At 44.0% G+C, this 27,043-nt stretch overlaps 2 protein-coding genes across 3 annotated transcripts; one reads left to right on the forward strand and one right to left on the reverse strand.

Moving 5' to 3' along the window:
• Positions 1-581: 581 nt before the first annotated feature.
• Positions 582-22,731, reverse strand: LOC136551438 (uncharacterized). 2 transcript variants are annotated; one of them, XM_066542990.1, is made up of 21 exons: positions 22,273-22,731; positions 20,731-20,881; positions 19,535-19,845; positions 18,184-18,265; positions 17,275-17,587; positions 16,367-16,425; positions 15,892-15,981; positions 14,720-14,811; positions 14,541-14,639; positions 14,377-14,454; positions 13,644-13,728; positions 12,307-12,365; positions 12,149-12,218; positions 10,648-10,739; positions 9,981-10,043; positions 9,846-9,912; positions 9,439-9,636; positions 9,242-9,361; positions 1,957-2,109; positions 1,476-1,572; positions 582-1,373 (listed from the first exon to the last, which is right to left on the reverse strand). In XM_066542990.1, exons 1-20 carry the CDS (start codon positions 22,674-22,676, stop codon positions 1,486-1,488), a joined length of 2,673 nt encoding a protein of 890 aa, XP_066399087.1. In that variant the 5' UTR covers positions 22,677-22,731; the 3' UTR covers positions 582-1,373; positions 1,476-1,485. The 2 variants fall into 2 exon arrangements, with proteins under 2 accessions (XP_066399087.1, XP_066399088.1); XM_066542991.1 differs by lacking the exon at positions 1,957-2,109.
• Positions 22,732-23,917: 1,186 nt separating this feature from the next.
• Positions 23,918-25,881, forward strand: LOC136551440 (uncharacterized). The gene is made up of 5 exons (XM_066542992.1): positions 23,918-24,193; positions 24,240-24,380; positions 24,480-24,628; positions 24,782-25,352; positions 25,557-25,881. Exons 1-4 carry the CDS (start codon positions 24,163-24,165, stop codon positions 24,866-24,868), a joined length of 408 nt encoding a protein of 135 aa, XP_066399089.1. The 5' UTR covers positions 23,918-24,162; the 3' UTR covers positions 24,869-25,352; positions 25,557-25,881.
• The last annotated feature ends 1,162 nt before the right edge of the window (positions 25,882-27,043 follow it).

Here is a 27,043-nt window from a genome sequence, read left to right on the forward strand (position 1 = left end):
CTCTTGAACTCACTTCCCTACAATAAAAATACAACATATAAATATGTCCCTGGTATGCCTAACAATAAATATATAAATATATTTCATATATAACTATATTAGCTTAATTAATCTATGTCTAAATTTAATTATTAGAATACATTCAATTCCAAGGATCCAAACCCTTTAATGTTTTTTTCCTCTCTCTAGATCTTAAGGCTCCGGATTAGTTCGTACCCCTTGTGATATGGGTCCCTTGCTTGCCTGATTTTTCTGTGTTTGGGGATATTTCTAGAAAGATTTTAAGCTCACGCCTGTTGTTCCTTATTTTAATTTTAAATATACTGTTTCTATCATGGCTGTTTGAACTCGGTTCTTTCTTTTGACCGCCTTTTTTTTTTTGCTACGCTCATACATTTGCCAAACATTTATCTTTCATATGCTCATTTCAGTCTATACATCTCAAAACACATTTGAAAGTGCTTCAAAATTGGGCAATTCTTTTATGCTGTGACATGATCGACGTAATTTGAGATATGATCAGCTACTCATACAGTAGGATAAAAGAAGGCTTCAAAAATTCTGCAGCAATTTGCATGTCATTGAAGTTGACTAGCCTTTATTCTGCAAATAGGAAGCATGCATACATCTGCAAATAAACCTGTTTGCAGGTGGTGCCACATGTAGTGTATACCTATGTACCCTCCTCGGTTTGTTCCAAACTTCAACAAATGTAATATACACATCCCCAGCATATATCTAGATACTTTGTATTGACCACACTTTCATCGTGCGCGGTTTGTACTAGTAGTATTTCAATCTTAAAAATCAAACTAAATAATGGCAGGTGGAGCACTTGCTAAGAAGCCACAAATACTAGCTCCTCCCCTAGAATAAAACGGCTCTAGCTCCTCTAAAGCCAGAGCTAGAGAAGCCATTTTCTACACTGCGTTTGATACGGCCACAGAACCCAAAGCTGGAGTCAGCTATTGGAGCCATACCAAACAAGCCCTTAGCCAATGGCATATAGAAAATTTTTCCTTCAAGCAACAAATGCAAATCCATATAAGTTACAAAGATTACAACAAGATACACTTCGAAGGTGCGAAACAAGACGGTTTCAAAACCCACTTAAAAATGATATTTGCAGGCTCGGGGGCAAACCTCTTACATCCCTACTTTTTTTTAACACTGAAGCCCACTGTGTTTCCATGCGCTTTGATGTTTACTATCCAAAAGCTAAGACTTACTACCAATTAAAGATTTTGCACGGTAGACATGACTCATCAGCGTGCTCGAGTCCGACAATGTAACCTTTGATTCCCCAGCAAGACTACCATAGAGAAGTTTAATTAGAAATGGGCAATCCATTATCATAACCAGCGTCTCAAAACCTGGATGCAACAACATGCAGACCAATATAAAACCACCAGTAGAAGTGAATTCTGCCTGTGCGATGTATCCATGTATAAGCAAAAATAATTCTTTTAACTCGCCTGGATAAGCCTAGGCAGTAGCAGCAATCATGTTATTTATTTCCTCAAGACAGTTATCAAGAGCTTTGTACTCCTCGGTGTCTGAGAAGTCCATGGCCTACAGAGTGAGGAAAAGTTACCAGATGTGTAATCTATGATGGGCATGAACACAAAGTGGTTGCTGATATCAAAGATACGATTGTAGTTTCAACACAAATATAATAAAGAAAACGCAAGCAACACATGGCACAGAAAAGAAATGTATATAAAAAAAATGCACCCCGCAAAAAATAAAAAATGCAAGCAACATCATTCTGTGTATGCTCTAGATAAAAAAAAGCACAGAAATGGTTAATATCGATGGTATGGATTTCCATTCTGTTATTCGGGCATCCCAAATTCTTGAAAAGATTTTTTGCACTTCATTCTGTGTATGCTCTAGATTATATCCATGACCTCTTCATTATATAGAAATGGAACAATGCAGACAAAATTTGAATACCTGTTTCAAAGTACTTTTAAGGTGCATCTCGGCTGTTAATAATTCTCGTCGGCTTCCAGTTGAGGAAGAAATCTCCATGTACACCTTGCAAAGCTTCAAAGAAGCTTGAGCATACTTTAGGAACTTCGTTTGGTCATGCCATAATCCTGAACCCTGGGAGGGCAATATTTAGTTTGTAAATTATTGTGACAGGGAAGTTATAAAGGCATCTCAAGCTGTCCCAGGCATAAACTAATAATGGCATTGAGTAACTAAAATGAGTAACCACTAGATGCATGTACATTACTATATTTGCACAGGTTTGGGGCTGAATTTCAGATTTCATTAGCCATGCCACAACTATGGCAGGTTGGGGATACATATAGGATAGCTTGCTTGAGCCTTAAGAAAGCTTGCTTGAGCCTTAAGAAAGCTACAACATATTCTAGAGATGCTAAAGTAGATGCTAGGGATAAAGATAAGGGCTGACACAACCACCAACTACTCTAGATAATTATCCTAAGTAAATAAGGACAAGACTTATAGCTATCATTCTCCCCCTTAGTCTTGTGTGGCGCCTTCTGGGGAATTTGAACCATCCCAATCCTGGCGCGAAGCTCCTGGAACGTGACCCGCCCAAGGGACTTGGTGAGAAGGTCGGCGAGCTGATCCTGGGTGTTGATGTAGCCAGCCTTGATGCTCCCCTCATCCAAGCAGCTCCTAATGAAGTGGTACTTGATTCGGATATGCTTGCTGCGCTCATGGAAGACGGGGTTCTTCGCCAAGGCCAAGGCGAACTTGCTGTCCACCCTGAGCTCCACTGCTTCTGCGTCTCTGCCCAGGAGATCGCCTAGCAGCCGAGCCAACCAGAGAGCTTGAGTCGAAGCGGTTGTGGCAGCGATGTACTCCGCCTCGCAACTGGACAGAGCCACCACTTGCTACTTGACTGACTGCGAGCTGATTAGACACTTGCCGAGGAAGAATAGCGTCCCGCTGGTGCTCTTGCTTGTGTCGATGTCACCGGCGAGGTCGCTGTCGCTGTACCCGATGAAGTGCTCCGCACCGGGACACCTCGGGTAGTGCAAGCCGTAGTCGGAAGTGCCCACGACGTAGCGGACGATCCTCTTGATGGCCTGCTCGTGCTCCGTCGTCGATCGCTGCATGAAATGACTGACGTAGCCAACAACGAACATCAGGTCCGGCCGTGTGTGGACGAGGTAGCGAAGGTTGCCCACAATGTGCCGGTACCGCGTGGCGTCGACCTCCTTCGCTATGCTGTCGCGGCTCAGCTTCAGCCTCTCCTCTATGGGAGTGTGTGCTGGGTTGCAGCCGGTGAGCCCGCCCAACTCGACGATGCACTTGGCGTAGACGGTCTGGCGAAGGGAGATGCCGGAGCTGTCCTGGTGGACCTCGATCCCCAGGTAGGAGAGAAGGCCCAAGTCGCTCATCTGGAAGGTCGCCTTTATCTCCTCCTTGAATGACTCCACCTCGGCCTCCTTGGTGCCGGTGATCACCAAATCGTCGACGTAGACGCCTACCAACAGGGCATTGCCTCCCTTGCTCCGCCGGTAGACTGCAGCCTCGTGAGGACTTTGTTGGAACCCCATTTGCTTGAGAGTGGAGTCCAGCTTGGCGTTCCAAGCTCAGGGTGCCTGCCGCAAGCCATAGAGGGCCTTGCGTAGGCGAAGAACCTTGTTCTCCTTGCCGGGGATGACAAATCCCGACGGCTGGTGGACGTAGACCTCCTCCTTCAGGTCACCGTTGAGGAAGGTAGACTTGACGTCCATGTGGTGCACACGCCAACCCTCCTAGGCCGCCAGTGCGAGGAGACGAACGGACTCCATCCGCGCAACGGGCGCGAAGGCGTCGTCGAAGTCGACTCCCTCCTGCTGGATGAACCCGCGCACCACCAGACGCGCCTTGTGCTTGATCACCGCCCCGGCCTCATCCTTCTTGAGCTTGTAGACCCACTTAAGGGTGATGGCGCGGTGGCCGGCAGGAAGATCCGCCAGCTCCCACGTCCAGTTCCGCTCGACCGCGTCCATCTCCTGCCGCATCGCGGCGCACCATGCCGTGTCTCCCTCCGCCTCGGCGAAGGAGCAGGGCTCGCCGTCCTCGGGCGCCAGGTGCAGCTCCGCCTCGAAGTCGTGCACCACCAGTCTAGGAACGGGCTGATCACCGAAAATGTTGTCCAAGGTGCGGTAGCGCAGAAGCTCGTTGTCGTGGTAGGCATCGACACGATCCTCGTCGTCGGACAGCAGAGTGGCGAACTCCACCATGCGCTGCTCGTCACGGACAAGGCTGCTGGTGCCGATCTCGGAGGTGTGGGTGCCGATGCAGCCGGTGTAGGAGAGCAGGGCATAGCCGGTGGTACAGGTGGTGTAGGACTTGCCGGTGGTGTAGGCGGTGGAGTACTCGCCGGAGCTGATGGCGAGCCGGGCGCTGAGGTAGACGAGCTCGGTGAAGATGAGCTGCTACCCCGGCTCCCTCAAAGTGGACGTAGTCGACGACAAAGTATCTGAGAGTCAAAGTCAAGCCGTCGTCCACCGCCTTGTCCCAGGCCCAACCTCATCCTTCGTCGAACACGACGTCCCGAGAGATGCGGACGCGCTGTGTTGCAAGGTCGAGGATGCGATAGGCCTTGATGCCCTCCGCGTAGCCAATGAAGACCCCTGGCGTGCTCCGGTCGTCGAGCTTGCCGACGTGGTTGAGCTCCTTGGCGAAGGCGAGACAGCCGAAGACGCGGAGGTGGCTCACCACCGGCTTACGCCCGTGCCAGGCCTCGTACGGCGTTTTGCCGCCAAGGGCCTTGGTGGGCGAGCGGTTGAGGAGATGGACGACAGTCATCACCGCCTCCCCCCAGTAGATTGTCGGCATCCCTCTCTGCTTGAGGAGGGCGTGGGCGGTGCCCACCACCGTCTGGTTGCGGCGCTTAACGACGTCGTTCTGCTGCGGGGTGTACAGCGCGGAGAAGTGGCGTTGGATCCCCTCGTCGGCGCAGTACGCCGCGAACTCAGCCGCCGTAAACTCGCCGCCGTTGTCGGTGCGTAGCACCCAAAGCTTGCGGCCGCACTCCTTCTCCGCAGCAGCTTGATGGCGTCCGCAGCCACCGCCTTCGTGTCGAGCAGGACCGAGCATATGTAGCGGGACACGTCGTCAACGAGGAGCAGGAAGAAGCGCCGGCCTCCAGGTGTGGCCAGTGTCACGGGGCCGTGCATGAGCTCCAGCTTCTCCTTGGCGCGGAAGCTCGCCTGGCGGGGAAAGGGGAGTCGTCGCTGCTTGGTGAGGACGCAGGTGTCGCAGAACTGCTCCACGTGCTCGACTCGCGACATGCCCTGCACCATCTCCTTGTTGTCGAGCTACTTCAGGGCCTCAAAGTTGAGGTGCCCAAAGCGCTCGTGCCACCGCCAGGAGTCGTCGTCGCGGCGGGCTGCAAGACACACGGGCTGCGCCACCTGCACGTGGAGGACGTAAAGGCGGTTGGGGCCTCTGTTCACCTTGACAAGAAGGCGACAATGGCAATCCCAGATACGCAAGACCCCGTGCTCGATCTCCACGCGCGTGTCGTTCTCATCGAGCTGTCCCAGGCTGATGGAGTTCCTCAACGCGGGGATGTAGTAGACACCGGTGAGCAGTCGGTGCTCGCCGGTCTTGGCAGTGAAGACGACAGAGCCGACGCCCTTGATATCCATGGCGGAGGCGTCCCCGAACTTGACGGAGCCTCGAACGCCAAAGTCAAGCTCGAAGAACTCCCGCTGCTCGGTCATGTGGTGGGTGGCGCCGGTGTCGAGGTACCACCCGTCGATCTTGTCGCCGCTGGACCCGTTGCCGAGGAAGAAGTGAGCCCGCGGCTCGTCGAGGTGGAGGAGCGCGGCGGCGGCCAGCGTGGGAGAGGAGTGCGGCTCGATGCTCCCGTGTACGAAGAACAGAACCGGCTCGTCACCCTCCTGCGCTTGCCCGACGTGTGCCTAACCGCCGCGCTTCGCCTGCCGGCGGTCCTTGGCCCAGTGGCCAGTCCTCCCGCAATTGTTGCTGGTGTCGTCGCGGGTAGCCTTGCGCTCGCCATCGGCGCAGCCAAAAGCGCCACCACGCGCCTTATCCCGCTTGCGCGGCCAACACTTGCGGCTGCTTGACGAACCCGAAGCTGAAGAACCCGAGGCCTCCCCCTTCTTCCGCTCCCGCTGGCGGGCGAGCCACTGCTCCTCGGTGAAGAGAAGCTTGCCACCGATGGTGACCAGCTCTGAGGGAGGTAGCTGCTCGCGGTTGTCGACGGCCTTGAGGTGACTCGTCACCTCCTTGATCGACAGCTCGGAGAAGTCCAGCAACATCTCGATCACGATGGCGACCTGCGAGTACTTGGGGACGATGCAGAGGAACTTCTCGACAGCTCTCTCCTCGTCGATGTCGTTGTCGCCGTACAACGCCAACTGCTACATCAGGGTGTTGAGGCGGAGAGCGAAGTCGTCGACGTCCTCACCCGGCTTGAAAGCCAGGTTCTCCCACTCCTGACGCAGCTTCTGAAGCGTGGACCTGCGGGCGCGGGCGCTGCCAATGCGTGCCGCGGCAATGGCGTCCCAGGTGTCCTTGGCGGTCCGCTTGTTCGCGAGGGAGGAGTGCATCTCCGTCGGAACAGCAGCAAGAAGCGCCTCCAGTGCCCGCCGATCCTCGTAGAAGTCGGCGTCATCGTACCGTACCGCATCCCACATGCGCCGCGCCTACATCTTCACCTTCATCACCATGGACCACTCGGCGTAGTTGGTCTTGGTAAGCATGGGCCATCCGCCGCCGGCGTCCTTGACAACGGTCTGCACGACGGGAGGGGAGCCGGGCCGGCCACGGCGCCGGTCCGGGGAAGGGGAGGTGCGCTGCCTGTGAGGGCTCCGCCTGCAAGCGTCCCGTCCGCCCAGGTCCCGTGCCTCGCGCCGCTCCTCCCGCTCCAGCCAGGTGTTGGCGTCGCGTGCTGCCCGCTCGTCCCGGTCGAAGTCGCCGCGTCAGTTGTCGAAGCCGTTGCGGTCGCCAGCCTCACGTCCACCGCGTCCACCCAGGCTGCCCGCGTCAGGCCAGGCCCGCTCGGCGTCCGCTCCACGGCGCATTGCGCAACCGCCGCCGCTCCTGCATCCGACGCGCCCGCCCGGGCGCCGTAGTCCTCCTGCTTGCCCGCGTCCGCCTCCGCACGTAGCGTAGCCGCTACTGCCTGGTGGGCGGCTTCAGCCACACGCGCTGCAACAAGCTCCGCCTGGGCGATGCGAGCCGCCCGCTCCGCTGCTGCTGCACGCTCGGCCACGGCCTCCTCGCGCCTGGCTGCTACAGCCGCTGCAGCACGTATGCTGGAGGTGGTGGAATGGTTGGAGGAAGAGGATGAGGAGTGGAGAGACATGGCGATGGATTGGGATGGGGTAAGGGTAGAATCCAGATGAACTTAGGCTCTAGATACCATTTGTTAGAACCAAAACACAGGTTTGGGGCTGAATTTCATATTTCATTAGCCATGCCACAACTATGGCAGGTTGGGGATACATATAGGATAGCTTGCTTGAGCCTTAAGAAAGCTACAACATATTCTAGATATGCTAAAGTAGATGCTAGGGATAAAGATAAGGGCTGACACAACCACCAACTACTCTAGATAATTATCCTAAGTAGATAAGGACAAGACTTATAGCTATCATCTCTCGCTCTCTCCTGGGAACCTTCATTGGCTGCCTAGATGTTGAGGCATTGTAAAGATAGTGAAGCCTTTTGTACGGAAAAGTTGATAATGCCCTTAAGCTATGTTGAAAAAATGCACACTATTTATTATAGAGCAAATAATATTATTATACACATGGAAATTGTAAAGGTTAACTTTTTTTCATACCGTAGTGTGTCAAAAATATGAGGTAGACATAGAGGAAGCTGATAACGACCTTGTAAGAATACTAAAGGGCACAAGGGGCACCATTTTCATTCCTCTTGCTATGTTTAAAACCACATTAACATGGATCCATGAGACATGAGGCAGCTGGACCAGACCAGCCCAGAGGTGGTTGCTGCCCCACCACCAGCTCCTAGCCCCTAGGGGCAGGCAGGAAAGTCACACCCCTTCCTTGCATAAAAGCGACTTGTTTAGGAAAGTTAAGCTTGAATCAGGAAAGATGGATCACTACTAAAAGATTCCATACTTCAGTTTGCCTTGGGAGCTAAGTTGATGGCCTCTACATATAATGAGAGGTGATGTACCTATGGAATTAAGCAAGAAAAGTGGACCAATCTCATTATCCTGCTCCATGACTCTCCCTGCCACTGCCTGTCTCACCGTCTAGCTCCGAAATGGCAAAAGAACTCCTTAAGCTGGTTTGGTGGCTTGTTTCAGAATAGCTCTGATTACACTTGTTTTTGCTTTTGTAATCAAAATTAAATGTTTTGATTGCAAGTCGACTTCATTGTGGCTCGATTCGGCTCGGCGCGATTAGAAGTTGGGTCTCAAATGATATAGATTGTAACAAATATAAAATAAATCAATTTTAAACAAAGCTCAAAAAAGTTATAGTTGGCTCTTTGTCCACCCCTAACTGCCACCACCCTTCCCCACATGCTGCGCATGCCGCCTCGGCGCCTCCACCATTTTCCCTTGCAGCCAGTGAGATATAGTTGCTAGTAAAGTCACTATTGCCTCCCCTCACCACCAACCTAATTACGCCCCCAAAAAAATCCTCAGAGGACAGAGGATCATAATTGAATGCAACTATAGCAATAAAAAAGGGAACCTGGTGTCGTTAGTGTTGGACTGCTGGAGTAGTGGAGTAGCCATGTTCAGGATCATGAATTATACAATAGTGCCTTCCTAGCATAAGTGCATTTTACCTTGAATTTTTGTATCCATACATAGAACATGTACTACATCTACAAATTTCAGAATTTTATTTTACATACTTTTCACCAAAGAGGTGTAAGTTGAGTACTTGAGTATGTTCCCATGAAGAATTTCTGATCCAGAATGGTAGTATTTCACTATTTCTATATTTCTACTTTTGTTAGGGACAAGTTATGAATAGTACAGAATTTTATGTTTCCTCAAGAATGCAAGCCTCGACAAAAAGCTCAAAGAAAATTAGAAGTAATCCACCAGAATCAAGTCAACGTCCTGTAGACACGCGAGGTATTTGTGTATAAACCACATTTTTGTACCCTGATAATATATCCCCCCATCTGCTCCTCAGTACACACATACGGGGATATCAAGGTGAACCCATCATTCAAAGAATCCAACACGCCTTTTGTTTATTGATTGGTAATGAAGCATTCAGCATGAGAACAGTATATGCACCTGAAGAGATCGAACTTGCTTCAACAAAGCTTCAGAACATGACATGAGGTTACCCTTGGTCTTATGCCATCTTGCATACAAACCCCATACGTCCGCACTGCTGCCTCCACTTCTCACAATCTGGAAACACAAGCAAGATATTAACTCCGATCTGGTATCTAGTATAAGATGAAATACAATCCAGAGAGGTTGGTAACCTGCTGAAGGATATCACCAATAATATCTAACAATTGACTGGATTGGATTGTCTCTTTATTTGCATCATCTGATGCTTCGTGAGTATCAACAAAATTTGGAGATTGTTCTTCAAGTGTTGTCATCACCTTGTCCAATATACCAACATTAAAGCGCTTATTTGAGGATAAATCCAATACAGTTTTCCAAGCTTCAAGTGTCTGCAGAGGGAACTTAATATTATTTGAAGATTCATTTTGCAAAAAAATAGGGGGGGGGGGGGGGGGGGGGGGGGGCATTATCTACTGCTTCAAGGAACAATAGCAGCTTCGAACTAAATGCATGAGTAAAGTAGAGAACAAAACCACAGATAACAAAATGTCCTGTGAAAACAGAAATATCAAATCAATTTCTCGAAAGACATACTTACCAGTCGAATATTCCCTGTGTCCAAAGCAACTTTACTGTAATTTTCCCAGATTTCCCAGCTATTCCTCCTACAAATAATATATTGTTAATTTATAAATTCTATTACTGGACTTTATGGACATCAGGTGGAACATACTTGAACTTTACAGCTTCCCTAAATGCTTGGACTGCTGCTTGGCTTTTCCCTCTAATCATGTGCCTACATAATTAGCTACATTAAAGGTCAATACAAGATAAAAAATGATAGCACAAACAAACATCATCAATAAATCTTAATTAGCTATTCCCCCTACAGAACATATCAATCACACCCGACCATTACATTGCTCACATGAGCTCTGTACAGCATAACTTCTATACCATGTGATCTATTTTGTCTTCTTTTTTATGAAACAATAACGATTGTTCTAAAAGGCATAATAAACCAACAGACTGGCAAGTACTAACAACCAATGAGTGCTTGATAAGAGTAACACAAGGCTTGACTCAATGTACACAAATTTCCACGAAATGATTTTTGAAAGATAGACCATGATGCACAACAGCATAATACCACAGAGAGAAATGCCAAAACCAATATATTCTACAGAGCAGCTTGAATTGACAAGGTAAAACAGGAAGATCAAAATTAAATAGAAAATATCAACAGCGTAAATGAGAAAAACACACGAAGCAAAATGTAATGACATGGTAAATCAGGGCACATAACACCTAGTCCAGCATAAATGCTAATGACGTTGCACATCAGGCCAAACCATCAGCATCCTAATACAAACAAGGAACAAGTATAGAAAGTGATATACAGGCAGGCTATGTTGTTCCATGCTTCTCCATTCTCAGGATCTATCTGTACAGCACGACTAAACGCATCCACAGCTTTGTCAAGATCCTTGTCCTGTATGAACACATAAACAGTAAATCTATTTGACAACATATGTTCTAAGGAAGCAACAAAGCTGATAAGTAAAGGTAATAAAAGCAAGTGGCAACATAAAGGCAAAATCATGTTGCCACAACCAAATTTAAGGTAACAAAGCATTGCCATGCCAAAGCATGACATGATAGTTGACTCCACACTCAAGTTGTCATGCCAACACATGATATGATATTTGTCCATACCACTCCATGTGCACTGACCAAGTAGATACAAATTCTACCGAAAAATCAATGTGAAATGACCATCCATATACCTATTAAATGTCATGATACAACCATTTCTATTCTGTCGGAGCATTTAATTAAGGGTAGAGAGTGGAACTGATATGGCTGGGATGTTGGCTTTATTCATCTGACTAGACTAACAATGATGGCAGGGGAACGAGCCTGATCCTAGGAGGCTCTGAACATAATAACTCAATTCCTGCTTGATCCCCTAATGCATAGCCAGCCATTAGTTATATGGCCTAATGGCTGGCAGATGTACTAACAAACTCCCTAACTTCACTCAGAAGATGCTAACTTGCTAACAAGATGCTAACAACCCCCAACAAAGTGCTAATCTGGTAGACCTTAGCCACTAGTAGACGCTGGCCCCTTCTTCTTGGTGTATTGCTTGCCAATGAAAGCGTTCGCAACAGGAAAAATTTCAATAACTACACCCTCAGTATCCTCCATGGACAAATATTGTGGATGTATTCTTGTGAGCCATGGATAAACATAGAGAAATGGAGTGTAATGCAATGGCCATTGGAACAACTCAGCTCATGCAAACATATTCCACCACCTACCACCTAGGTGGCTTCCTAGTCCAATATTTTAAATGCTGTGAAAAACACTTGATATCTCCCGCCTATGATATGATAAATTAATAATTAGTTGATGTTAAGGTATAATAGTCAAAGGGTATTAGTGTAATCTCCTAGTCTAGGGTTTTCCTCTTGTGTCTCTCATGTACTCTATATATAGTTTCCATTGGGCCTCAATATAATCATCCAGTTCAGTCTCTCTTTATTCATAACAGTTGAAACTTGAAAGCATATTTTTAGGAGCCTAAAGCCATAATGGGAAAACCTTAAAAAGAACCACTGAGGTTCCTGTCTTAACTTCCACAAGACAGCAGTCTGATCCTTAAAAAGAACCACTGAGGTTCCTGTCTTAACTTCCACTGAGGTGCCATATTGCCAGAAATGCAAAACAGTAAGTTGCAAATTAGTGATCCATAACAATGAAGAAAATAGCAAGACAGTCTTATTCAAATAATTATACAAACCTTCCATTTTAAGAAATGCCACTACAACATATGCAGAATAAAATATCCATACATACTTTCTCTTTGCAAAAGAATTTGAAACTTCGTAAAATTACCTTCCATGCAGCTGTGCCATATGCAAACCAGCCATCTGGAATCAAAGAGTTCAACGACAATGCAGATTCCCTATTCAAAGTTCAAAAGAAAGATATTTTGCAAGTTATTCACAACGAATCAACGATAAACAACATTTTTGCTTAAGATAGTCTTATACCATATGACTTTGGATGTATGGAAGTCATTCCTGTTGTACGCACTGCGAGCCAGAGAACGCTACATGAAAAAGTAAGACACTGTTAGAACAGTTCCACAATAGAAAAGAGAAACTGCGCAATTGGATGTCATTGATGGCCCAAACAGCAAGGGAAAGCAATGATGTCGCATTGCTTCATTCATGACTATCTATCTGAACCTACTTTATCCCGATGTCACTCAGCACCTCACATTCACAATGAAGCCTATCGACTACTTTTACTTTAGGCCTCAACACAAGATAAACTGTCTCATTCTCCAACATGAGACAACTTAACTGTTAACTGTTAAGCAAGTGCGTAGGGTGGCACAGCATGAGGAACCACAGTTGGCACATGACCAGAGTGTATCCAGATCCAATGTAAGTTACGGATTTTTTTTTTTTTTTTGTGTGTGTGTATGTGTGTGGAAAACATGATTGGAACTTCTTTAAACTTGCACATATCCAACTTTATTAAGAGAATAGGAACCTTTGAAGTTTCAAGTACGAGGCTTAGATGAAACTCAAATATTAAGAAAAGAAGGGGCAAGAGATGTTGCAAACTCAAACCCACACACACTAAGTCTCTCAAAGAATAGGGATCACCCTTTGATAAAAAGAAAAGGCTTGGATGAAACTCCATGAAAAATAAATGTTGCTTCTTTAGTAGAAGTTGGCTTCTGAAACTTGAGTTGACTTCTGAACTCTCTGGAAACTAGAAGTTTTTTTGTGAGCCTAAATCAGATTCATCAACAAATCTGATTTATTCCTCCAAGCCCAACCAGAAAACAAAATAGCACCTAATTTGAATATGTTGGTTCGACAGCACTTCAAAGCAGATAGATGTTTGTGGACCATGGATTGTACAGAATCGGGGGGGTTTTAACGGACGATTGTACAAAATCGTTACAACATATCACTTATCAAAGTGCTTTATAACTCCACATCCTTTTCTGGTAACTCCAGTATCATATTCATGGTAATCTCAGAAAGGCTTATGCTTCTCCCAACAGCTCTTATGGATCTGAAGTGACAGAGGCTGAGCCTACAGATTAATTAGATTAGACACTAAGAGGCCATTCATTTTAAAACAAATATAAAACCTGTCTTGAAGCTTTAAAGTTTCATCAAGACATATGGGAACATGCTCAAATCAGAACATGTTTGAAACTCCTCAACCTTGGTCTGAAAACTTTGGTGCTAGGTGAATGAGCTATCCTATTGTCATTAATACCATTTCCTAATCCAATTCCTATATACAATGATCCGCCACAAACAAGATGATCAAGGAAACTGAAAAGAATTAACATCAACTTTACCATAGCTCGGGCTGATTTACTATTTGATACTTCCAATGCCTTTTTATAATGATCGTCATTATTTGTAACATCACCAAGTGAACACCTAAATGAGAGTCTCTCATCAGATAGCAAAATGCAAGGAAACAAAAAGTAAACATTAGGTAGAACATGGTCATTCCACACAATAAACACTAGAACTTGGTAAATCACTCAGCAATCCTTTATTTGTATTTGTTTTGACAATAATCAAGAATTTTTAACTGTTGTATCTACAGACTTTTATGATATTGTCTTCAGTATATTGCAGTTCTGATACTAGACAGGACAATTACTAGGGAGATACCTGAAAAGGTAAAAACTGAAAATGATATTTTGTGCATCTAAGATTTAATTTCTTTTGGAGAGATTGTGGAGAACAATCTTTAGGGTGGTATTCTGACATCACTCTTTACAGTAGTATTTATCAATTGTCTTGAAAGGATGGGACTATTCAATCTGACAGAGTCGTATATCACGTTAACGGGAGAGCAGCCATGCATTCAATCTGCATGACATAAGAGTCACAGTCGGAGGAAACAGAAAAAAAAAAAGGAGAGAAGCTTCGGTGACGAATACTTCTGGAAAACAAGATTTTGCTCATACCACTTAAAACTTTTGGACAGGAGTATAAGGTAAGAAATAATTGCTCAAGAAGATGACAGAAAATTTGTAACATTTATTCAAAAATGCAAAATAGTCCCAAGATACTCACCATAACCTTGGGTCATTTGGTGTAACAGAAAGCCGAGCATTTATTAGACTAACTGCATCAGCCACTTTACCTAATAATCTGCCAAATAACAGAACTTTAGTGTTTGTTACGGCAAAAGATTCAACTGAATGTAGGACGGTTCTATTTCAAGTTGAAATGCATACCGATAGCAATATATTAAATTGTCCCACAATTCAAGATCATTAAATATATCCAGTGCTTCTCCAACTATGCCACAACTGATCAAAAGTTCGCCGTATTCTCTTGAGTAGTAAAACAAGTCCAATTCACATTAGTGTTCCAGAACGGAAGAACAAAGAAGCTTATATATATTACTGCATACTTCCTCAATGCGGGAAGAGTTGGCATGTGAACCGCAAAAACCATTTTAACTCTTTGTGGGGCAGAAGGGAATTCTTTGCCGATATCTTCAACCTAATAATATACATTGAATTTGTATATTAGGTGCGATATACATTGAAAAACAAAACTTCTCAATCAAACCTAAAATGAAGTGTTTAAAATACAACACTGGCAAAAGTCTGGAAAAAAACAGGCCAGTTGCTCAGGCCTATCCAGTCAGGTTGGACCTAAAAAAAATATTGATAGCAGCAGCTCACAAGTAATGTAAAGATCTCAATATAACCAACTGCACTTCTGATCTGCTAACATTGGAGGGGGGAAAAGTCTACTTAACTATGTATTCTCAAGTCTCAACCACAATGGTCAATTATCAGCATGATTTCAGAGAGGGGGGAGGAAGACGGAGAGAAGGAGAGGAGGAGCGAGGGGGGGTAGAGGGAGACCGAGAGGGAGAGGAGGGGGCGGGGGAGAGGGGTAGATGGAGAGGGGGGGGGGTAGAGGGAGAGGACCAGAGGGGGAGAAGGAGATGGAGAGGGGGGAGGGATGGAGGAGAGAGAGAGAACAAAGGGGAAATGGAACTGGAGGAACAAATATTCATTAGAATTGAAATTATTTCGCATTCAAATTTTTCAACAGATATGGTTCTGCCATGAAACTGTTAGATGAAGAATGTAACTGTAAGTTTAGAGAATCATGGTTAGGAATTTAGGAACTAGAAAGTTCCAAAAATAGATAACAAATAACCTAAATCAACAGATTAGTTAATCCTGGAACAAGTGCAGGTAGCAACCAACCTATTAGTGCAATTTTTGGGTCTTAGGGAACCAACGAAAACCAGGAAGCAACTGAAATAATATACCCACATACAATTTTGGTCTTATATGAAAACAAAGTGTTAGTCATCCAAACAATAAAATAAACAAAGTAAATGGAACAATGGCATAGATAAATATCAAAGACCTGATGAGTTGCAGACATGCAAATACTCTAGTGATCGGGAAGCTAAAAATATAGGCAAACTGCAACCATAATGAAAAAGATACTGTCTACCTGAAACCTGAATGAACACCCATATATATATATATATATATACTGTGATTATTTGAACCTTTGAACAAAGATTATACAATCTGAAAGTGATTCATCACTTACCAAATTCTCCATCATTAGGAGTGCCCTCTGATTTGTCCGACTGCGGGTCGACTCCCATCTAACACGCAGTATATCGCACAAACTCCTGATCTGAAATAAGGAAAAAAAAATATACTTCTCTGATATTCACCAAGCTATCCTTATTATATTTTCACAGACACAGGGAAAACTTGAGTAAATGATAGTGAATTATCCAAATATTGTTTGAGCACAGAAATGAAAATCTCCAGAACAGAAATAAGGTTGGAGTCAAAATTATGGAATGACATCCTATGCATAGGTTGTGGGCCAACACATGAGATTAGTAATCAGAGTAGACATTGAAGGATAAAAAGGCTTGCACAATGTTAAGAAAAAAAGTGTGAGCCTCAAGCAGTCAAGCAATCGAATCTTGATTTTTATGTTTTTGTGTTAGAACAAGAAATGGTGCCACACATGTTTCCACCAGAGCAATATAGTGCAATCAGAATCATACCACAAAGTAAGATTCCTCCTGAGAATCGATTGACTCTATATATGGTGCCATCTCCCACCCTGCATATAAAACCAAAAAACTTACACATGATGATAACATAAACAATCATTTGGGAAATATATACTAAAATCCAGTTAAACACATAGCATGGAAAAATACTGTAGTACTTCAAAAAATTGTATCCTCTCTCCAAAAAGACAAGGTCTGTAGCTTGAATAATGGTCTTGTCCATAAATGTTAGGCTTATTTCACCTTCCAATGCAAAAGATGTGCTGTCTCCTACGTACTGTTAAGGTATAATAGTCAAGGGTATTATTGTAATCTCCTATGCACTGTTAATGAACACTAATCTATCACTTTGCATCCTCATATGCATGCATTCAACATTGTAAGAGACACGAATTAGGGTAGTCCAGTAATCTTTTATGCGGGTTCATGTGCTAAGATAAGATCTACTTCATACTTTTGTCTGAGGGAGTATGCAATATTAAGTAAAAAGAAATGGTCCGCATACAAATAAAAACTGAAATGGCATGTCAAACTATGACAGCTTGATTTTCAATGCCATCTACTAAACAAACTTTTTTCATTTGGAATCTAAAATTCCTCCATGCAAAAAAAAAAATGTCTGACGCTTTTAATTCAGAATTTTCAATGCCTTCGCATGATCAAAATAAACTACATGCTATTACTAAAGGAGCTACTTTATTCTCCATGCATATATGTGAAAAACAACTAAACCAGAACTCTCATTTAAAATAATTTAGAAAGTATGACAATTGAAGCCATCTTTGTCGCCCAGAACTCTATTTGCAAACAAGATTGTGATGCCAAATAAACTTCTTTGCATGCTTAAAACAGGAGGGGGGGAAATCACAAGTGTCCACGGGGAATGAAAACAGACATACCAGACATTTCATCACTACGACTCCTCCGGCTCACATGCAAGCATTGTGCAAGTACAGCAGCCTGCTGTATAGCCGATAGTGATATTTTTGCACTGTGGTTTGTTTCTTCACTGGCAGAATTACTCCCATCATGCACCAGTCTGGGCATTCTTAGTATGTCACAGAATGCATCGCCTTCAACAGGATCGAAGCTCCTTGCATTTTTTAAAGCTGCATTGTCATTCTGAGCTACTGTGGGTTCTGTCACTTGTCCATCATCAGAGCCTGATTTATTGGTCTTCGCAACAAGCACCATTTGAGACTTTGCATCCACCTATAACAATAGCTGGCTCGCTTCATTTTTCAACAACAGATGTTCGCTCTTTACATAATACAATATAAAGGTCAAACGCTATTGTTACTCCATTTTGACATGCGAGTCCATTTTCTTAGGCCTTGTCATTTCACTAAGTATGTCTAGTTCAGGAAACAGATGGTGTAGTTATTCAAATATGTCCTTTCTCTACTCTACTTCAATGCTGTAAAAGAGGTTTGCAGTATGCCACTGAAGTATCTGTAGTAAAATAAAATGCAAATAATATTTGTCCGACTTAGAATCTTCCTAGCTTGTGTGCACGGTAAGCTTGGATTTGGTGAAAAGGAGAAACTAAAAGGTACTGTCTCCCCAAATTATAAGATGTTTTGCTATTCTAGATACATAGTTTTTTGCTATGCACTTAGATATATACTATGTCTAAATACATAGTAAAGGCAACGTATCTACAAAAGCCAAAATGACTTATAATTTGAAACGGAGTATGTTTCTTTTAGTATGTTTTTGCGAAACAAAGTGATGTATCTATCAATCAAACTAAGAGGAGATGGTATACAAAACATAAAGAAAAAAGATCAGAGTGCAGTATAATTCACCTGGTGTATTGTTCGAAAACCAAGGATTCCTGTAAGGGAGAGGTGCAGACCACATGCTTCTTGTGCGCTATTGAGATGCAACCTACCCAAACATCCAGACAAGATCGTAAGTATATGTTCATAAATGGCTATCAGTTTTCCAATCCTATGCAGTTTGAATACATATTGGCTGAATGCCTAAGGATATGTTTATGGTTGCTGACTTGCTGTGCCATGCTGTCCTGCACTGCACAGGTTACCAAGCTTACTATGATTTTTCAGTTACAGATCCTAAAATGATGCTTCCAATCAGTGGCGGAGGATAGATAAAGGCCAAAAGGGGTCATGTCTGCCAACACATCCACCCAAAAAAAAGGGTGCAGATTCCTTTAGAATTGTAGAATTTAAATTTGATGATATGTTCAGATTACAACTACTGGCCCCTCCTACTCCTAGAATCTACTGGAACCTCCAGTGCTTCCAACAACTGCATGGGAAGAAGTTAGAAACAAACAACCAATCGCAGTGACAAGCGGAGCCTAAGATGTTATAATTCTGAGAAACAACAACAAAGCCTTTAAGTCCCAAACAAGTTGGGGTAGGCTAGAGTTGAAACCCAGCAGAAGTAATCAAGGTTCAGGCACGTGAATAACTGTCTTCCAAGCACTCCTATCTAAGGCTAAGTCTTTAGGTATATTCCATCCTTTCAAGTCTCCTTTTATTGCCTCTACCCAAGTCAACTTCGGTCTTCCTCTGCCTCTCTTCACGTTACTATCCTGGCCTAGGATTCCACTACGCACCGGTGCCTCTGGAGGTCTCCGTTGGACATGTCCAAACCATCTCAACCGGTGTTGGACAAGCTTCTCTTCAATTGGTGCTACCCCTAATCTATCACGTATACCATCGTTCCGAACTCGATCCCTTCTTGTATGACCGCAAATCCAATGCAATATACGCATTTCCGCGACACTTATCTGTTGAACATGTCGTCTTTTCGTAGGCCAACATTCTGCACCATACAACACAGCAGGTCTAATCACCGTCCTATAAAACTTGTCTTTTAGCTTCTGTGGTACCCTTTTGTCATATAGGACACCAGATGCTTGCCGCCACTTCATCCACCCTGCTTTGATTCTATGGCTAACATCTTCATCAATATCCCCGTCTCTCTGTAACATTGATCCTAAATATCGAAAGGTATAATTCTGAGAAACAGTTTACAATAATATATACAACATTTCTTATCTAATGTTTATATTATTTTGGCAATCCTGAGGAATAGGATTCCTGTAAATTTTGTAGTGTGACCTTGAGCAAAGAACAAATATTATGAGGAAATTTAAAGCTCTCAAACTGAGAGTGACAAAAAGACCTTGAAGCATCAACACGACCATATTTGTATTCCACAATTCCAGCCTCTAAGAAAGCAGCTGAAACAACATAAGAGCCTTCTCCATCAGACAATAAATAATCCCAGTAGGTAGAAACCTTTTCCAGTTCACCAAAATGGTCCAACATCTTATTCTTGTACACTTGCACTTGATCAAACAAAGACGATGATAAGTCATCCAAGATGTTCTGCTGGAACATTGATATTCTAAACAACCACCATGGTACACTGCAGCAATCAGAGAGATCCAGACTCTGTAGGCTGGTAAACAAAAGCTTTGCAAAGACAATGAACTGCAAAAACCCAAAATACTGTAAATACAAAACCAGGAAGACATTTTGTGTCTGCTAAATTTGGCAATGAATAAACAAAATCAGACGCTTTGTCACCACCTATGGTACTAAAAGGCTCAATACAAATCAAAGCTTTTGATCCCAGAAATTGGCTTGACGTAAACACAAATACAGCCAATTTCAAGACTACTAGACTAGACACCAATAAAATACGAGTCCTATGGAGTATTGGCACAAGCTAAGGGCCTGTGTCTATAAATATGTTAAAAACATAATAAAAAACTCTATGATGCACTTTACAATTTATACTATATACTCTTACATTAGTAATGTAGAGAAGTTAGAATGATCAGCACTCCATACGGATTCAAATATGTTTGGTGGAGGAATTTGTTCTTGTAGATGCAATGATTTTGTGGTTCCTCATAAAGAAATGTCAAAGACAGATAAATGTCAACATATGGCATAGATGTCCTGTATCTTTAAAAACGTTGTGTTGTTGCCAATCTCTCATTTTAAACTTCGATAATGTACGTGCCAAAAATTGACAAACTTGCACTGATCAGGCTACAGTCTGGCATGGTTCGCATGAACCCTTAGTACCCAAGATGATGTAACATATGCTCAACAAAAATGCTATATGAGTATATGACACCCACATAAACTTCAGCTACTATAACTTTGCCATTTCCCAAAGCTCAAAACCCGCCATCCAAGTCTTTCATCGATGACATGTCATTTCAAAACATAGATTAACTGATTATGAAAGGCCATAGGGGAGGTGTGAATGAATTGAACAAAAAATAACAGAACATCACTTTAACCAACAATTAAATTCCAAGACATAAATAGAGAAAATAAATGAGCCAACCTTAACACACATACCTGCAAGAGTGAAAATTTCCCATGAACATGAGAACCAAAAGAAGCTAAATTGTAAGAAGCCCAGGCATCCCATACGTCTCCAAGCTTACTATAGCATCTTTCATCTAAAGATGAAATCCAGAAAGGAAAAGTGGGAAACTTCCTTGGAGGCCTAAAAACAATTTTGAAAAGCAAATATATATAAAAAAACAGTACCTCCCTGAAAATCCAACAGGTATAAATTAACATGAAAAGGTAAACCAGATTTGATAGAGTCATGTCATTTGTAATAATAGAATCATGTATTACAGCTAGATATGACATCAGAGTATCAGACAGAATACAATGTACTATATCATCATATAGAAACACCAGCTCATCCCTTCTTTTTATAAATTGTTTTTCTACAGTATACAAACAATTTGCTTTACAAAAAAAAGAAATTCTCAGAAATCAAGTCAATTACAGCTCAAACAGTATTACTAGACCATGAAATTGCAGATGTTCCCATAAACGAAACAATAGAGCACATCTGCAGACCAAACTCTGCTGCATGCATCTATTTATGCTTCCATGACACCCTCTGGCAATACTTCCTGTGGGGAAGCTATCTCCAGCAAGAAGCCACAAACAGTCCCCGAAATATTTATTCCCTCTCTGACTCCAAATGCAGGCCGTTTTAAACTTTTGTACAAGGGTCAAGAAAGTAGAGAACATGACCTCAGTGCCCTTAATGCATACTCCATTGGGAAAGAGGACTCATTCATTTGTGAGAAAAAATAGCAGTAATATTAATATTTATTAAGCAGGAGCAAAGAGGGAAGAAAAGGATAAAAGATGCATATAAGTTCTAGGATGACTTATATTTAGTGAAAATTAAGTACTCCCTCTGTTCCAAATTACAAGTCGCTTTGACTTTTTGATACATAGATTTTGTTATATCTAGATACATAGTAAAATTGATGTACCCAAAAAGTCAAAGCGACTTATAATTTGGAACGGAGGGAGTAGGCTAAAACAACCTAAATATAGAAATGGAGGTAGTATGTAACCACATTGCATTCCCTCACCAAGTCAACATAGCTCCCTAGTCCCTCAACTACATCCATCTGACTGACATGTACAAGGAGTATACCACATGCTAGCAATCAAGAGTATTCCCATTTTTGTTTCTTATAAGTCAACATTCAGGAACAAGTCAAATAATCTCGATATCTTACTTGGCAAACTCCAACGATATTCTACTATGCCATATTTTATAACTATGTGAAATTAGCAATTTTTAAAGTGCCTTTAAAACCTGTGATCGAATTTACAGAAGGTTAATTCTAGAGGCTAAATGGAACTAGCCCATCACAATATGTTGGACCAATGCTTAAAACTATACCCTCAGTCTAGTATGCAAGCTGTAATTGATCAAAAGGATCCTAGGATATTTAAAATCTAACGTTTCTTCCACTAAGTTGTTTGCCAAACTAAGCGCACACAGTGAGCCATGGCTTTCCCTAATCATATAGTAAATAAAAAAAATTAAAGAGAGACAAAACCCAGAAACTAACTCACCCAGTCACGTTCTGTTGCGTGAACGCGAGCAGCGCGGCCACTGCAGCGGAGAGCACAACCGCGCACCTGCACTCGAACCCCTCTCCCGTCGCTCCCCCGTCCCCATCCCCCAGCAGGAACGCCCGAGCGGCGGCACCAAGTTCGGCGTAGAACTGCGCGGCGGAGCCGGGAGGCCCAGAGGAGGCGGAGGCCGAGAGGAGGTGCGGCGCAGCGGCGGCGAGCGCAGCCTCGTAGTCGCCGGCCTCAACGGCGGCGAGCGCGGAGGCGGCGGCGGGGCCGAGCGGATGCGCAGGGGGAGGGGAAGCGGGTGGAGGCGGTGTCGAGGGCGGGGCGGGGAGGGTGCAGCGGAGGAGGCGGAGCTCGGCCTCGCGGAGGAAGCCGGGGCGCCGGGTGGCGCAAGTCATGGCGATGGCGGCGAACGCGGAGCGGGAAGAAGAATTGAGGACTGCGTCCGGCGCCCGTTATGGCGGTGGGCGGCGGTGAGGTTTATTAGGGTTTTAACATTTTAATTTAGGCTCCGTTTAGGGCCTTGTTTAGATGCCATCTAAATTCTAAGTTTTTTCACTCTCTTTTCATCATATCAATTTTTAGCCGTTTGCATAGAGTATTAAATGTAGGTAAAAAAATAACTAATTATACAGTTTAGTTGGAAATCACGAGATGAATTTTTTGAGCCTAGTTGGTCCACAATTGGACAATATTTGCCAAATAAGACAAAAATGGTACTATTCATCGGGTTGAAATTTTTTCGCAATCTAAACGAGGCCTAGATTAGAAAAAATTTGGCTTTTGGTTATTGTAGCACTTTCGTTTGTATTTGATAAAAATTATCCAATTATAGACTATTTCTACCCTACTAATGCATCATCTTTTCTTTCCTACGTCCACACAAGAAAACGACCCACCGCTGAGATGTTCCCTCTAAATCCACCCCAAAAAGTGTACCCAGGAAAACAACACATTTCAAACGAACCGTCCATATGCACTCTAAATCTTCTCTCTCCTTGCTCATTACACAATCGAGGGCCTGGATTGAGTGTATCAAATCTCCTCATTCTCCCCCACACCCACGTCATGCAGCCCCCACCGAGTATTACGAACGCCACGCCGCCAAAAATCACGGAACTTCCCAGACACGCACGGAGACCGCCACCGCCCAAACCTTAGCTGAGGCGCCACTGCCGCCTTCAACTACAAGGCCGGCATCAACGGTGACGACTTCGAGGCTGCTACGCGGTCCACCCCAAAAAGTGTACCCAGGAAAACAACACATTTCAAATGAACCGTCCATATGCACTCTAAACCTTCTCTCTCCTTACTCATTACACAATCGAGGGCCCGGATTGAGTGTATCAAATCTCCTCATTCTCCCCCACACCCACGTCATGCAGCCCCCACCGAGTATTACGAACGCCACGCCGCCAAAAATCACGGAACTTCCCGGACACGCACGGAGGCCGCCACCGCCCAAACCCTAGCTGAGGCGCCACCGCCGCCTTCAACTACAAGGCCGGCATCAACGGCGACGAATTCGAGGCTGCTACGCGAAGGATGGAGGGCAACTACGATGCCTTCACGACCTCCAAGACTGACGACGTCGCCAAGCCACTCAAGGTCGCGGGCATCCCCTAGAAAGATCCACATCTGGGAAGCAAGGACCAGGCTGGCTCCGGCCGGGACGGTGTCGATCGCGCGGTGCCGCAGGCCGGGAGGGCCGTGTGCGTGCCGGTCGGCAGTCGTCCTGGCCGAGCTGCCGCTAGACCACCACTTGCTAGCGCCGCCGGATCCGCCAGTCGCCAGTGCCGTTGGGCCACCGTGCGCGTCGCCGCCAGATCCACAGTCCAGTCGCGGGGGCCGCCGGGCAGGAACAGGCACCGTCGGGCCCCTCACATGCGGTCGAGCAAGGAGCGTCTCTCGAAAGGTCACCCTTCCGCTTTTGTTGATGCCAAATTTGATTGCTGAACCAGGTGTCTTCTCTCATGCAGAGACTGTGGGTGCACCGGTTTCTTACCAGCGACGTGATGCTCTGGAAGAGTTGGAAGAGGCTTCTGACCCTCATAAAGAAGAGTTAAACGAGGTGGACGCACCGAAACAAGACCAAGATGAAGGTGAGACATGCACATGGTGTGCCTGTTTCCATTTATTTTCTGAAGCAGCTGCACGTTATAGCTATTTTTTTAACTTTTGTTTTTGTATTGAATTTTCAGACGTCGTTATCATTGAGGATGAGAAGCTAATGGAAGAGACCTCAGCAGAAGAGCCATCTGTGACCAATCAGGAGTGTACGGATAAATCGGAAATGCAAGAACACCAATTGGACGATGAGGAGTGTCATGCTCCCTTGGCGACCCCCGAGGTAGTTTCATTCCACACTAAAATACATATCATTGCCTTCCCTGATTGTTTACTTAGAAGGTCTGGCTAACTAGCAATATAAAATATATGTAATTTGAGACAGCTGCAAAAACATCCTGAGCTTTGGTCTGATGTTTGTTGTTCTCATTTGTAGCAGCAGTGGTGGTTTGCAAAATCGCAGTGTCAACCACAGCAAAATCGTGATGGGCGAAAGCGACAGTTTCTTAGGTTACTCAGTTGATATGAAGGGGTATTGTCAACTCTTTCCTTCTGAGATCTGAATCAAATTTCTGCATGATTATTTTTATACTGTGTCCAATAAATGTCAAAATTCTTAATATATTTATTACTAAGATTCTTATGTTTGCTATGTGGTTCAGGCGATAACACAGGTGTCAAAGGTGGTCTGCAGTTTCAATTAATACTGTCAAAATGGTTTTTGTGATGCAATTTCAAATATTATAGCTAAATTAGTGTAGAAATGGAAACTCCCTGCCATTTTTTTCTTGAATCTTATATATTTCATTTTATTCTTGACTATGGAAACGTATATTGTCTTTTTGTTGTTTTGGTTTGAGTCGCTCAGGGTCCACCATGGGAGCCAGCCACCGGGCAAGGGGAGACCGTGGTGGGGCGCGCCGCCTCTGGGCTAGGCAAGGCCGCAGCGGGGCGTGCGGTGGGCGGAAGCTGATGATGATGCATCAGTAGCTCATGCACCTCTGCCGGTAAATCGATCTAACTGCTTGGACAGAGGGTTAGGCTGCTGTCATACTATTTGTATGTCTTATTTTTTTGCCACGTGGTTTTCAGTAATTTATGCCTCTCCCAAGTCCAGGAGAAACTTCTTCGGGTGTTAAATATCAGGAATTTTTTGTTTACTTGGTAAAAACGTTCTACAATTAATTGATGAAGTGTAATGATTCGTACAGGATGGGAATACACTGAGGACAAGTTCTTGGTAGAGATATTGAAGTACAACGACAACGAATCTAAGACAACATTCCCAAAGATATACAATAACTTATTAGGCGTGTGTGAGGATTTAGGTGGCTTCAAAGATATAATAGTTGTGATGTTATTTATTTGAAATGTTGCTCTATAAGCATAATTGCAATGGACTCAACACTATGATAACTCATCATGAATCTCTTTTGGCGTGAATCTATCTCACTATTTCATTCTTAAGAAAAATAGTTGTTTGGTTTTCATGTGCATCCTTTAAATATGAAGACCACATACAATCTACTAAATCGCCATCCGGCTACTCCGTAACCTTCACGCAAGCAAGGAAGATCTCCGACTGCGCCCGACCTCGGCTGGACATGTCCGAGGGCTTTTGCCTCCCCATGCGATGGAGCTAGGTACATGCCCTCCGACCACCGAACTGATCGAGCAGCCACGTCGACCACGGACCACGTCGACCACGTCCCGAGCGGCTCCGCCGAGCTCCGACCACCTCGACCACCAGACCACGTCGCAATGATGATTGCCACGAAGAACGACGCTATGACAACTGCGACCACCGTCACAACAGGCCGAAAAGCAAGAGGACCGGACAACTTTATCGCCATCGACCAGATTTCTATCCAAAGATAAGTACACTTCTAATATTTATATTTAATATAATTTTCATTACGACGTTTCTCGACAACGTTCTTGTCATGATTATTCTTCAAATAACGTTTGTCCATGTATACCATCTTAAATATAACATACAGCCATAACTTACGCCAAATGTAACTTAGGCTACAATATAATAATTGGGTAAAGGTTAAACTACAAAATAACAAATTGGATGTTTTTATGATCATTCTCTAGATAAAACCGTTGCATTAGCACGGGCATTATATTACTGGGAGCGAAAATACCCTAAATATTTAATAAATGTTTCGGGTCATAAATACTGGTAAGTGTCGCAAAATTTGGTTCAACTTTTCTATAAAAAACAGTAATTTGATTTATGTACATCAAATAAACAATTGATCTTCTCCGTCAAGAAATTGGGAGGCTTTTTTGTCTATAATTTCATGAAGTTAAGATTGCCACGGATCACCACCGTAAGCATATATAGTCTCCAACTATATTCCGTACATTACATACAATACTAACATATTATATTCTATACCATGCGCAGCTATCATCTATACTGAGGAAGGAATTCTTGGCTGACATTTTGATGAGTCCTACAAACGAATGTTTCAACATCCCTGAAGATGTGCAACAAATGATAAAGGACTTATGCCAAATGTAACTTAGGCTACAATATAATAATTGAGTAAAGGTTAAACTACAAAATAACAAATTGAATGTTTTTATGATCATTCTCTAGATAAAACCGTTGCGTTAGCACGGGCATTATACTAGTAGCCTTAAAAGATTCGTCTCGCCAATTACGGGCAAATTGTGCAATTAGTTA

Source organism: Miscanthus floridulus, chromosome 4 (assembly GCF_019320115.1).
Source record: "Miscanthus floridulus cultivar M001 chromosome 4, ASM1932011v1, whole genome shotgun sequence".
NCBI classification, from domain to species: domain Eukaryota; kingdom Viridiplantae; phylum Streptophyta; class Magnoliopsida; order Poales; family Poaceae; genus Miscanthus; species Miscanthus floridulus.

Bases quoted from the DNA above. Each gene is read 5' to 3' on its own strand.
- LOC136551438 (XM_066542990.1), bottom strand. From the start codon at position 22,676: ATGACTTGCGCCACCCGGCGCCCCGGCTTCCTCCGCGAGGCCGAGCTC. The intron at 19,846-20,730 runs GTATGTGTGTTA...GGGTTTTTGCAG, and splicing joins GGAAATTTTCACTCTTGCAG to TTCATTGTCTTTGCAAAGCT. The intron at 15,982-16,366 runs GTATGATTCTGA...TCCTTATTTCAG, and splicing joins AGGAGGAATCTTACTTTGTG to ATCAGGAGTTTGTGCGATAT.
- LOC136551440 (XM_066542992.1), top strand. From the start codon at position 24,163: ATGCGGTCGAGCAAGGAGCGTCTCTCGAAAG. The intron at 24,194-24,239 runs GTCACCCTTCCG...TTGCTGAACCAG, and splicing joins CAAGGAGCGTCTCTCGAAAG to GTGTCTTCTCTCATGCAGAG. The intron at 24,629-24,781 runs GTAGTTTCATTC...TCTCATTTGTAG, and splicing joins CTCCCTTGGCGACCCCCGAG to CAGCAGTGGTGGTTTGCAAA.